Consider the following 13,154-nt stretch of genomic DNA (forward strand, 5'->3'; position numbering starts at 1 on the left):
ATTGTGTTCTTAAATTGATTGTGAATGTTCTGAGCTTCTGGGAAAATGGGATAAAAATCGAAATAAATAAAATAATGGGAAGGCACAAATTAACCTGTAACCCATCCTGAGCTCTTTGGGGAAGACTGGATAGAAAACAAATTAAATAAATAAATATCAACAATAATTAAAAAAAAAAAAAAAAAAAAGACTTCAAAGTTTGACACACCGAGACTGAAGACAGAGCTTCTCAGCTCTGCAGAAAACTTATAACTGCCAGTTCCATATGCCAACATTGGGTGGTAAGATACTTGTTCAGGTTTCCTTTCCTTTAGTATTCTTCCTATGTGCATATGGTATCCTGGTCATCAAACGAAAGGGCAAAATGCACAGCATCCTTACCTGCATACGGCAATCTGACCAACTTCCAAAAGTGTCAGAGCATTTCCAATCACAGCCAGGGATTCAAATGCCAGCTATAAATATAATTTGAGACAACAATATATCATGAAGCAACAGTAAATTCAATGACTGCCTCCCTTGCATTTACCTGCAGTACCATGGTAGAATCGTATTTGGATTATGGGGGTTGACAAAGGAACTCTCTACACAGCAAATGAACGTTTAAACATACCTAAAAATGAAGAATTTGTACTTTTTTCTATAGGAGTATGCCACTACCCAATATCTGCCAAGTACTCATAATAATTTAAATATAAACAATAAATCCCCTTAAAAAAGGCATCATACAATCCAATCCAATTCAATGCTCAGTCCATCAAGATAAAATATATAGACAAATCCAACCATACTAACATTTCAATAAGAGGAGATTCAAATTCTTTCTAAAGTAGACACTCTTAACTGGAACTCAATTAACCAGAAATCTCAAGCAACCAGAAAAAAAAATCTAAGAAATACTGTAATACTTTAAATAAAAATGAAAATAAAATCAATTTCTGGGGAAATTTAAGTGTAAATTTGGCATGCTTTGTCTAACACATGTCCGGTAGTTTCTCTGGAAAAGTTTATGGTGTTTCATAGTATGGGATATAGTATTAGTTAGGACTATTTTTAATAGTAACTCTCAAGCAACCAGAAACTACATTTATCCGGCATCAATCCCCATGGGTGCCAATTAATGGAGAGTCTACTGTACTAATACTTTTTTCCAACACAGCAAATTGCACAATATAAACAGATTATTGGTACTATATTTGTATGCTGCATTATGTTAATGGGTTTTTCTGTATATTTTCAATATAGAGATATAACTCATATGATTGTTAAAAATGTTAAATTTTGAATAAAGAAAAAAATTAGGTCTGAACTAAATTGCCAAAATGCCCATCGTAGATTACTCCCTTATTTGGCCTATCAGGCTGCAAGTCTAAAAAATAGTGAATGGCTGGTAGCTGCACAGTTAACAAAGTTAGGTGTTCTCAGTCCCCATCTACTAGTAGGCATGCATAAGCCAAATGTCTGGACCAGTCTGGGGTAGGCCGATAAGGATAATCATTTTCTGTAACAGCATTATCTGAAATGGTGCCTTTTTGGACCCTGTTTTTTAAATTCTGATGCTGAATATGTAGTATTAGGGAAGGTTTAAATTAGAGAATGGCACGGGAACAAATTTTACCCCGTCCCCACAGGAACTCAATTTCCCATTCCTGCGAGTTTTGCCACTGTCCCTGCCCCATTCCTGTAAGCTCTACCTTAACCACACAAGCATCAACAACGTATGATTTTAAAGTGTTTGAGGCTTGTGCAGGTAAGGACGGAGCTTGCCAGAATGGGGAAGAGGCAGGAAAAGAACTCGTTGGGATAGGACAGGAAAATGAGTTCCCGTGAGGGATGGGGAAAATTTTGCCCGTGTCATGCTCTAGTTTAAATAACTGCTTCCCTGAGTCTCATTTTCAACTTTTTCAAGATGGAAACAATGGCAAGCTATGAATTCTATGGGGTCCTTTTAATAAGCTATGGCAAAAACTACCCTTAGAACACCCTTGCGTGGTTTTTTGGGGGGGCATACTAAGGTTATTTTTACTGCAGCCACAAAATCATCACTTTCTAATTTTTGAATTAGTGGCCATGTGCTAATGTTGCCAATGATGCATGGCCATTTAAAAACCACATGAACACTTGCTGCTACCCATTTCGTAGGTCGTTAAGGGCTCAAACAGTAATCCTGTGCTAACCAGTTAGCACGCGCTAATGCAGATGCAATAACTGGTTAGCACAGGAATTCCTACTGCACATGTTCTCTCAAACAAAAAAATGTAAAAAGTTTGGGTGCATGGTTATTGTGCGCACATTTGGCACGTACTGCAGAAGGCTCAAGTGCGTCCTGTTGTATGCCATTCTAAGCTGTGTTATCACCCAGTAAAAAGGCCTCTAAATGAGATATTCCACTCTCTTTTATAAAAATAAGAATTTTTAGTAGTACCATGTGTTTTGGGGATTTGTCTTTTGCTACTTACTTGCTTGGAGTGGTTGTCGATCATACTTGAGGAATCATCAATAGCTAAACAGATCTGGTACTGGCGTTTGCTGGGCTTGGTCCTCCGCAGCCAAATCTTGTCCTTACGAAACTGACTAGCAATGTATGGAATGACCTTACGCATGTTCAGCCTCTTTCCTGTCCTGTAATCTCCTCTGTTAAACATAAAAAAACCCAGAAGAAAAAAAATGGTGAGCAGGCAAAAGATCATAACATGTCTAATTCCATCTGATCCTATTAAACATTTGATTTCATAGAATATAATGGAAAACAAAGATCATAAACCCTGCCGTGGGTGCAATGCAATAGACTCCAGTTGATCGCTGGCATTTCACTGACTTCAATGACATTAAAGCTGTGTTGAATTCCATTTCAGCCTTTGCCTTTATTTTAACTGTGTTCCAAGCACTGATCAGCCCAGTGTAGGGTAATAGCCCAAGACACCAAGTAATTACAGGTACAGCATAGTTATTCACCTGTAAGCAGCTGTCCTCCAAAGATAGCAGGCATATATTCTCACATGTGGGTGATGTCATCCATAGAACCAGACACTGTCAAAAAGGGTACAGTAACTTTAAAACCGCCGTACTAGGCGTGTACCCTCCTGCCTGATGTCGGCTTGCAGGACCATCAGTTCAGTAACAAAGCTAAGAAGATAATTAGGGGAGGTGGTAGGGTTGAGAAAGCAATGTTACTTACCGTAAAAGTTGTTATCCAGGGACAGCAGGCAGCTATTCTCACTAGTGGGTGATGTCATTAGACAGAGCCCCGATACGGACGTCTCACAAGTATGTCTTGCTTGAAGAAACTCAGAAGTTTCGAGATGCCCGCACCGCGCATGCGCCAGTGCCTTCCCGCCCGACGGTCCGGGCGTGTCTCCTCAGTTCAGGTAGCTAGCAGAGAAGCCAACCCAGGGGAGGTGGGTGGGACGTGATAATAGCTGCCTGCTGTCCCTGGATAACAACTGTTACGGTAAGTAACATTGCTTTATCCCAGGACAAGCAGGCAGGTATTCTCACTAGTGGGTGACCTCCAAGCTAACCTCAATGGGATGGTGGGAGAGTTGGCAACTTAGGAGAATAAATTTTGTAACACTGTTTGGCCAAACTGTCCATCCCTTCTGGAGAAAGTATCCAGACAATAATGAGAGGTGAATGTATGAACCGAGGACCAAGTGGCAGCCTTACAAATCTCCTCAATCGGTGTCGATCTCAGGAAGGCTACAGAGGCCGCCATCGCTCTGACCTTATGGGCTGTGACCTTACAGGGAAGGGGTTATCCAGCCTTGGCATAGCAGAAAGAGATACAAGCTGCCATCCAGTTGGAGATGGTGCGCTTCGATACAGGTCGTCCCAACTTGTTTGGATCAAATGAGACGAAAAGTTGAGGAGCAGTTCTGTGTGGTTTGGTGCGATCCAGGTAGAAAGCCAAAGCACGTTTACAGTCCAGAGTGTGAAGAGCTGATTCTCCAGGGTGAGAATGAGGCTTTGGAAAAAACACAGGAAGTACAATGGATTGGTTGAGATGAAATTCAGAGACCACTTTAGGCAGGAATTTCGGATGAGTTCGGAGGACCACCTTGTCATGATGAAATACTGTGAAAGGCGGATCCGCCACCAAGGCCTGAAGCTCACTGACCCTGCGAGCAGATGTGAGGGCCACCAGAAAAACCACTTTCCAAGTGACAAACTTAAGAGGAGCCGTTTTTAGAGGCTCAAAAGGAGGTTTCATAAGCCGAGAAAGGACCACATTGAGATCCCAAACCACTGGAGGCGGTTTGAGAGAAGGATTGACATGAAAAAGTCCTTTCATAAATCTGGAAACCACAGGATGAGCCGAGAGTGGTTTCCCCTGTAGAGGTTGATGAAAAGCTGCAATAGCACTCAGGTGGACTCGAATAGATGTCGACTTGAGACCAGACTGAGACAGGTGTAGAAGCTAGTCCAACACAGAGGATAGGGAGGCTCGCTGAGGCTCCTTAGAGTTGGAAATACACCACGAAGAAAATCTAGTCCACTTTTGGGAGTAGCATTGACGAGTAGCAGGCTTCCTGGAAGCTTCCAAGACATCCCTCACCGCCTGGGAAAACTGGTGAGGAGTTACGTTGAGAGGAACCAAGCTGTCAGGTGGAGAGACTGCAGGTTGGGATGAAGCAGTGATCCTTGATGTTGAGTAAGCAGTGAAGGAAACACTGGAAGAAGGACCGGCTCCCTGCTGCTGAGTTGAAGTAGAAGGGAGAACCAAGGTTGCCTGGGCCACCGAGGAGCTATCAGAATCATGGTGGCCTGGTCTGATTTCAACTTGACCAGAGTCTTTTGAATGAGAGGAAATGGAGGAAACGCATAGAGAAAGCGATTCCCCCAATCCAGCAGAAAGGCATCTGCCTCAAGGCGATGAGGAGTGTAGATCCTGGAGCAAAACTGAGGCAGTTTGAAGTTGTGGGGAGCCGCAAAAAGGTCTATCTGAGGCGTCCCCCACTGAGCAAAGATCTGATGAAGGGGTGTGGAATGGAGTGTCCATTCGTGAGGCTGAAGCAGCCGACTCAAGTTGTCTGCCAAGACATTGTCCTTCCTCTGAATGTAGACAGCTTTGAGGAAGGCGTTGTGGCGAACCGCCCAATCCCAGACTCGGAGAGCTTCCTGACAGAGGGAGGCCGAGCCCGTGCCCCCCTGCTTGTTGACATAATACATGGCGACCTGATTGTCCGTGCGAATGAGGACCACCATGTCGTGAAGCAGATGTTGAAAAGCTTGAAGAGCATTGAAGATGGCTCTGAGCTCTAGAAGATTGATTTGATGGAGGCGGTCCGCACTGTTCCAGAATCCCTGAGTGCGAAGACCGTCCAGATGCGCTCCCCAGGCATAGGTCGAGGAATCGGTTGTGAGAACCTTCTGGTGGAGAGGAGTGTGAAACAGCAAACCTCTGGATAGATTCAAAGAGGTCATCCACCAAAGTAGAGACTGCCGAAGAGCAGGAGTGACGATGATGGGTCGAGTCAACGGATCCGACAACTGAGTCCATTGAGACGCCAGGGTCCACTGAGGAATTCTGAGATGGAGTCTGGCAAATGGCGTCACATGAACTGTAGAGGCCATGTGGCCCAGAAGGACCATCATGTGTCTCGCTGAGATGGACTGGCGAGAAGACACCGACTGGCAGAGACGAAGAAGAGCATCCAGGCGCTGAGGAGGAAGGAATGCTCTGAGACGTATGGTATCCAGGATCGCCCCAATGAAGGGGAGTGACTGTGAAGGCTGCAGATGAGATTTGGGAAAGTTGATCTCGAATCCCAAACTCTGCAGGAACAGAATCGTGGACAGGGTCGCCGAGATGACCCCCGAGGCCGAGGGAGCCTTGATGAGCCAGTCGTCGAGGTAGGGAAATACTTGGAGACCCTGGTTCCTGAGTGCCGCGGCCACCACCACCAGACACTTCGTGAAGACTCTGGGAGACGAGGACAGGCCGAAGGGAAGCACTCGATACTGCAGATGCAGATGTCCCACCCGAAATCTGAGGAACTTGCGAGAGGCCGGATGAATGGGAATGTGAGTGTAGGCCTCCTTGAAATCCAGAGAGCATAACCAGTCGTTCTGCTCGAGGAGGGGGTAGGGAGAAGAAAGGGTCAGCATGCGGAACCTCTCTTTGACTAGGAATTTGTTGAGGACCCTGAGGTCCAAAATGGGTTGCAGGTCGCCCGTCTTATTCGGAACAAGGAAGTACCGGGAGTAAAACCCCTGGTTGTGTTGGTCCACAGGGACCGGCTTGACGGCCCGGAGCCGGAGCAAAGCCTGAGCTTCCTGAAGAAGAAGGGCGGTCTGAGTCAAGTTGGAAGGATACTCTCTTGGAGGGTGGTCCGGAGGGACCCGATGGAAATGAAGAGAGTATCCCTCCCTGACGATAGTAAGGACCCAGAGGTCGGTGGTTATGGCCTCCCAACGATGATAAAAATGATGGAGGCGCCCTCCGATGGGAAAAACAGGGGGAGGCAGGACGAGACTGGTTATGCCCTCGACGAGACAGTCAAAAAGGCTGAGGAGCCTTAGGGGCAGCAGACGCCGGAGACTTTTGCTGAGCCTTCTGAGGGGCCTGCCGCTTCGCAGGTTGCCTCGCAGGTGGAGCTTGCCTTGGCTTATAACGCCGCTGATAGATCAATGGCGGTCGAGAGGGTCGAGACTGCTGAGGCTTAGGCTTCGGTCTAAGAATGGACTGGAAGGACTTCTCATGATCAGACAATTTCTTCGTGACTGTCTCGATGGATTCGTCGAAAAGATCCGCCCCCGCACACGGGACATTCGCGAGGCGGTCCTGAAGATTCGGGTCCATGTCAATGGTCCGCAACCAGGCCAAATGGCGCATCGCCACTGAGCAGGCCGCTGCTCTGGCCGAGAGCTCGAAAGCATCATAGGCCGATTGCATCAACTGGAGACGAAGCTGGGACAGCGAAGCAACCACTTCCTCAAACTCAAACCGAGCCTGGGACTCGATGTAGGACGTAAATTTTCGAAGCACAGGCAGAAAAAATTCCAAATAGGTGGCAAAGTGAAAATTATAGTTCAGGACTCGGGACGCCATCATAGAATTCTGATAGATGCGTTGTCCAAACTTATCCATGGTTCTGCCCTCGCGGCCCGGAGGCACCGAAGCATACACCTGGCCTGGATGAGATCGCTTGAGTGAGGATTCGACCAAGAGGGACTGATGAGAAAGCTGGGGTCCCTCGAAGCCCTTATGATGCACCGTGCGGTACCGAGAATCCAACTTTCCAGGGACCGCAGGGATCGAGTAAGGAGACTCAAAACACCTCATGAAAGTCTGGTTGAGGAGCTTGTGCAAGGGGAGTCGCAAGGACTCGGCTGGAGGGCGAGGCAAGTGCATGGTATCGAGGTACTCCTTTGAGTATCGAGACCCAGCGTCGAGAGTAATGTCCATGTCATCCGCCATTTGTCTGAGAAACGAGGAAAAGGACAGCTGGTCCGCCAGTGCCGGCCTTCGAGACGGACTAGAAGAAGTCGAGGCTTCAGGATCCACCGAGGCCTGTGAGCAACAGGGGGAATAAAAAACCTCGGGGTCCTCGAACTCCGGGCCCGGAGGAGGAGACCCAGCCGAAGCAGAAAATCCCATCCGAGGCAACTTCTTCTGAGGCGAGACTGTCGAATGTCGAGACGAATGCCTCGAAGAATGCCTGGATCGATGCCCGTCTCGATGCCTGGAGGGGATCGAGTTCGTCTGTGAGAATACTGGTCCCCAGAAGCCCCCAAGGAGCAGATAGGACTCGAAGCTGTCGATCGAAGAGGCGGAAGAGTCGGTACATCTCCCGAAGCCGCCCAGGCTTGATAGGGGGTCCGGAAGAACTCGTCCTGCTTCCTGCTATGCCCAGGACTGGAGGCCTCGAAGGTGGATGCTACACTGAGTCATGGGGCGGAGTAATAGGCTCCAAGGGAGGTAAGTCACTAAGGGAGGCTTTCCTCGAAGGAATCGGTTCCAAGGGAGGCATATCTCCAAGAGGGGCCTTCTTCGATGGGAAGCAAGGCACTAACTGAGGGCCGCCTCGAGGAGCCGGACACCAACCGTCGCTCCTCCTCGCCGAGAAACGAGGTCGTGCGGCGCGGAGGAGGAGGGGGGGGGCGGTCCCTCGGGACCGGAACTGGGAGGTCACCCTGGATCGAGGCAATCAGCCGGGGACCCATGGTGGTCATGAGTTCCACAAACTGAGCCTCCAGGAGGGACTTCAACAAAGCCGATATGGAGGGATCCGCACCAAATGGGGGCCCTTCCGCACGGTCTCCGCGCTCCTTCGGTGCAGCATGCTTTTGCTTACCAGCCTTCGGCACCTTAAGCTCCACCGGTGGAACAATGGGTGTCGGTACCTGATCCGAGGTGACAGAGGAAGGCACCGGCGCCGATGACGAGGCCGAAACCGGCGTGAACGATGCAGGTTTCAAAAGGCCAGAAGCAGCCGGGGAGCTCGAGGGCTTTGTCGACGAAGTCGAAGCACCAGTTGATGTCGAAGCAATAGGGTCCAACGAAGCTTCCATCTTAAACATGGACTCCCACAGCAGGCAGCGGCGCTTAAACGCTCGCGCCGTCAAAGTGGAGCAAGGCCGGCACGATTTCGGAAAGTGATCCGGACCCAGACACTGAAGGCAGCGTCGATGAGGGTCCGTGAGCGAAATTGCGTGCTGGCACTTGCTACACTTTTTAAAACCGGTGATCGGCCGGGACATAGGCCGGAAAAGCTCCGCCGCAAGGTCGAAGGCGCGGGGCCTGTGCCATACGGCCGACCCGGTCCCGGAAGAAAAAATGTTTTTTTTTTAAAAAAAAGGAAACCAAAGAAAGAAACAAACGCACGGGAGAGCCAAAAGACCCCAACCCGCGAAATAAAGAAGGCAAAAACAGATTCAATGGGCGCAGAATTGAAGTTGAACTTCTCAGCTCCGCGGAAGAAAATGAACTGAGGAGACACGCCCAGACCGTCGGACGGGAAGGCACTGGCGCATGCGCGGTGCGGGCATCTCGAAACTTCTGAGTTTCTTCAAGCAAGACATGCTTGTGAGACGTCCGTATTGGGGCTCTGTCGGATGACATCACCCACTAGTGAGAATACCTGCCTGCTTGTCCTGGGATAATATATGTATGTCTGTTTCCTCAGAGAACACCTGCTAAAGGTGAGTAACAATACATTACATTACAGTAGGGACTTCTATTCCGCCTATACCTTGCAGTTCAAGGCGGATTACAAAAGAGCTAACTGTACTTTCACTGAGGACAAGCAGGCATTACATTCTCACATGTGGGTCTCCCAAGCTGCCAGAATCATGCCTCTGAGAAGAGTTACTGACAACAACCATGAACCTGGCGAAACCGAACGGGTTGGAGGGAAGTTGACACTAGGGAGAATAAATTTTGTAGAACTGCTTGGCTGAACTGTCTATCATGTCTAGAATGATTCTCCAGGTTTACCAACTCCACCTGCTGGAGACTGAGAACAGACTGATTATAGATAGGACTGCACAGCGCACTTGTACTACACTTCTCCCTCGTCATTTGTGGGGGATACGGGCAGAGACGGACCGCGAATGCCGAAAAACCGCGATTATCCAGCTCTGACCCACCCCCACCTCCCTGGCCTTACCTGGTGACCTAGAGGGCTTTCGGGGCAGGAGCAATCTTCCTACGCTCCTGCCCGTGCAGATCACCATCAGGAAATGGCTGTAGAGAGTTCCCGACGTAGTCTTGAGAGACTACGGGAACTCCCAGCAGCTATTTCCTCTGTTTTACTCCTTGGGATCTTGCCAGGTACTTGCGACTTGGATTGGTCACTGTTGGAAACAGGATACTGAGTTTGATGGGCTTTCAGTCTGTCCCAGTATGGCAATTCTTATGCTCACTATGGATATCCTTACACCTGACTGGCTGGGGTTCCCCCAAGACAGTTTGGAAAACCCTGGCACACATGAACCAGATGAGAAACTTCCTCACCTCTTGCCATCTGTTGATGCATTTTAAGTAGTTGCTCTAAATATACCATGGTCTATTCTGCTCTGAAATTACTGCTTCCATCCCTTTGCAGCTCCCACTACTGATTTTACATATAAACAGTGGCAAACAAGATTGTAACAAGACTCATTACCTCGGGAGGAGTGAGGGAGGATGGGGAAGCTGCAGTGGCACAATAAGGGGGGTATGGGAGGGGCAGGCTTCTTCGGGGCGCTGGCACCCCTCCTGCTCTACACCCTCCTTCCTATTCCTGCCCCATACTCCTTCCCTTCCACCCCCGTACCTTTTTAATTTCGGCACGAGCAACCATGAACTGGCTGCTCAAGTCGGCTTCGGAGCTCTCTCTGACATCACTTCCAGGACCCGCGCCTAATAAGTGACATCAGAAAGAACACAGAAGCAGATGCGAGCAGCCAGGTATGGAGAAGGGGTGGGGGTCGGAGAAGAGGGCGGGAGAGAGGCACCGTACACCCCTACTACGCCACTGGGAAGCTGCTATCATTCCCATAGGGATCACAAGGGGCACCATGTGCACTGAAACCAAAGCTACGTCAGCTTTTTACAGAAGAAATGTATTCTCATGTTATTCCTGAGCCAAACCCTTTCTCAGGCTCTCATTATGACCCCTTATTCTAGAATTTCCTTTCCTTATAAAAAATGCTTGCTCGTTATTTAGACCTTTGAGACGCTTTTATCCCATCCCTTTTTGCTCCTTGGTAGGTATAAACATTTAGGTTCTTATGTCTCATTAGTGACTATGAGCTGGAGTCAACATCACTTGAAATAAAAGTGAAAATTAGTGGGAGAAGCGCTGTGGAAAAGCATATATGAGAGTTAATCAAGTGTGTATCTTTAAGTGCATATGAGTTTAACTGCTACACTTGTTGTAACATGCAAAAATGAATAAAGAATTTAAAACCAAAAACACTAGGAAGAAAGCAGCTCATGTAGCTCTGCAAATACAGAGTGCACTTAACATCAAATACTTCACTTCTGTGCAGATACTGCTAATGGGCATGAAACTACAGCATAGGCCAATGCTCATCATTGAGGCAATGAAAAATCAACAGTTCTCCTGAGAAGCAAACCAGATTTCTGCTGCAACCTAGGGGCAAGCTGATAGATCAATGCATTTTATCATCTTTTTATCCAATTCTTTATTCATTTTTTCATCTTACATCAAGTACACAATATTACATCAGTTGAATTATACACATCACTTGAAATTATTTCTATTATCATCTTAAATACATAAATTATCTCCCTCCCCCACCCACCCTTCCCACAAATATTGTAATCAAAAATATCAAACATGTTATATTCATAAAATTGATTAAACCTTTAATATAACTATATACCACCCCTTCCCATAATTATAATTGTACTTTCAGTGTAAAATGGCGCCTAATCATTACAATAAGTTATCAATGGCCCCAAAATCTTTTTAAAATTATTATAATTCCCTTTTTGTATGGCAAAGTTCTTTCCATTTTGTATATATGGTATTTTATCATCTTAATGGAAGCTATACAAACTTTCACTGATTCTTACATAATAAAAATCAGTTACAAATTTGATTCTCCTGGGACTGGGAAAGTAGATGGAAAAAAACCACTGGGAATGAGGGTGCACTGACTATATACGCTCAGGGCCAGCTCATACAGATAAAGACCCGAATGGTCCATCCAGTCTGCCCAACCTGATTCAATTTAAATTTTTTAATTTTTTCTTCTTAGCTATTTCTGGGCAAGAATCCAAAGCTTTACCCGGTACTGTGCTTGGGTTCCAACTGTCGAAATCTATGTTAAGACTTACTCCAGCCCATCTACACCCTCAAAGGACTGCGGCTCCCTGAGCTAACTTTTGCATTGTCACCCCCCCCCTCCCACAAATACAGGTATACACAAACAGGAGATTCTACCTCCTCAGCGTAGAACAAAAAGAAGCAAAAGAGGTGGCTCAATCTTTGTATTCATTCAAGACCCGACACGTATGTGTTTCGGCCACATGGCCTGCCTCAGGGGTCTTATCCTCAATGAGAAGCACTTTGTTTTCAAATCTCCTCTTATGGTGAAACAATCTAAATGTAACTAAATGAATGGTGGTTTGAAAGTATGACCTTTAAAAGCTATTCAGCTGTGCATCAGAGCAATGCCGTTATCTCCATTAAACAGGGCTAGCTCAGACAGGACAAAATGGATGGTTCTGGAGCTAAAAGAGCTATGGCTGCCAAGACAGAGTACCAATGACACCGAAAACATGACCAGAACCTGTCTCCAGCTCTTGCCTATAGTAGGCAGGACTTACTTCAGTTTGGCCGCCTGGGTGGGTTCCAGGATGAGTCGCAGCTGCTCACAGAGCTGCTGGGAAAGAGACGCTGTCAGGCTAAGATATTTCTGCCACATCTCTGTTGCAGCCTTCTCCTATAAAACGGAAAATCAGGAAAATAAAAAGCTAAGAAAAAAAGGACATCAAGTCCATTCTTTCACACAGCTTTGTCCTGGTCACTTACCTCCTCAGAGCTGCCAGGCAGCTGCATTTGCCAGGCTTCCAGTTGCTGCTCAAGTTCTCGTCTTAGCTCTTCAGCATCAAGTGTGGTTTTCTGAAAAGAAAATTAATAGGAAACTAAGAGCAGAGGCTGGCCTCAATGAATCTTTGGTCAGTCTCAGAATGGTAGCTCTTAGGTTACTGTATTTTAAACGAGTTCAATAGTCCCTGCATTTTATGGCAACAAAGGCCAGAATAAATTATGTTCTTGCTTTCTTGATGCAGAAAAGATTAAAGGGGCTTAATCAATTTTGAAGCAGGACAGCCAAAAAATGAGCTTAGATTACCTCTTGCTAATGGTGACAGTGTTAAAGAGCACCGAGAGCAGAGCTCGGTGAAGTGGTCTAAAATGTTTTACCAGCAACACACAGGGTGACAAAATTCACCAGTGTGGGATATACTTAGTGCTAAATATATAACATACAAAAGGATTTGCAGAGAGGCAAGACTACTACTATTACTTATCTCTTGCTAGGAATAATACAAGATATGGCTAATCTGATGGACTAGTGGCTGTGGATTCAATTCCTAGATTCTGGCTCAGCTCAATGACCCAATTCTCCAAATCCCATCCCATCAATGAGAAGGGTATCTCAGCTGGTTCAAAACAGTAACATTTATCGAGTAGGAT

The 13,154-nt window shown here is 46.8% G+C and overlaps 1 protein-coding gene across 1 annotated transcript in view; it reads right to left on the minus strand.

The window, feature by feature from the left end:
• The window catches only part of MDN1 (midasin AAA ATPase 1), a 943,760-nt gene that overhangs the window by 32,452 nt on the left and 898,154 nt on the right, over positions 1-13,154 (minus strand). Inside the window, exons 95-98 of the mRNA XM_033936734.1 lie at positions 12,489-12,578; positions 12,284-12,399; positions 2,460-2,634; positions 382-455 (exon numbers count right to left, since the gene is read on the minus strand). Of these exons, the coding sequence (XP_033792625.1) occupies positions 382-455; positions 2,460-2,634; positions 12,284-12,399; positions 12,489-12,578 (455 nt within the window). The remainder of the gene's footprint in view (positions 1-381; positions 456-2,459; positions 2,635-12,283; positions 12,400-12,488; positions 12,579-13,154) is intronic.

The sequence above is a fragment of the Geotrypetes seraphini genome, chromosome 3 (genome assembly GCF_902459505.1).
Source record: "Geotrypetes seraphini chromosome 3, aGeoSer1.1, whole genome shotgun sequence".
Taxonomy (NCBI): Eukaryota; Metazoa; Chordata; class Amphibia; order Gymnophiona; family Dermophiidae; genus Geotrypetes; species Geotrypetes seraphini.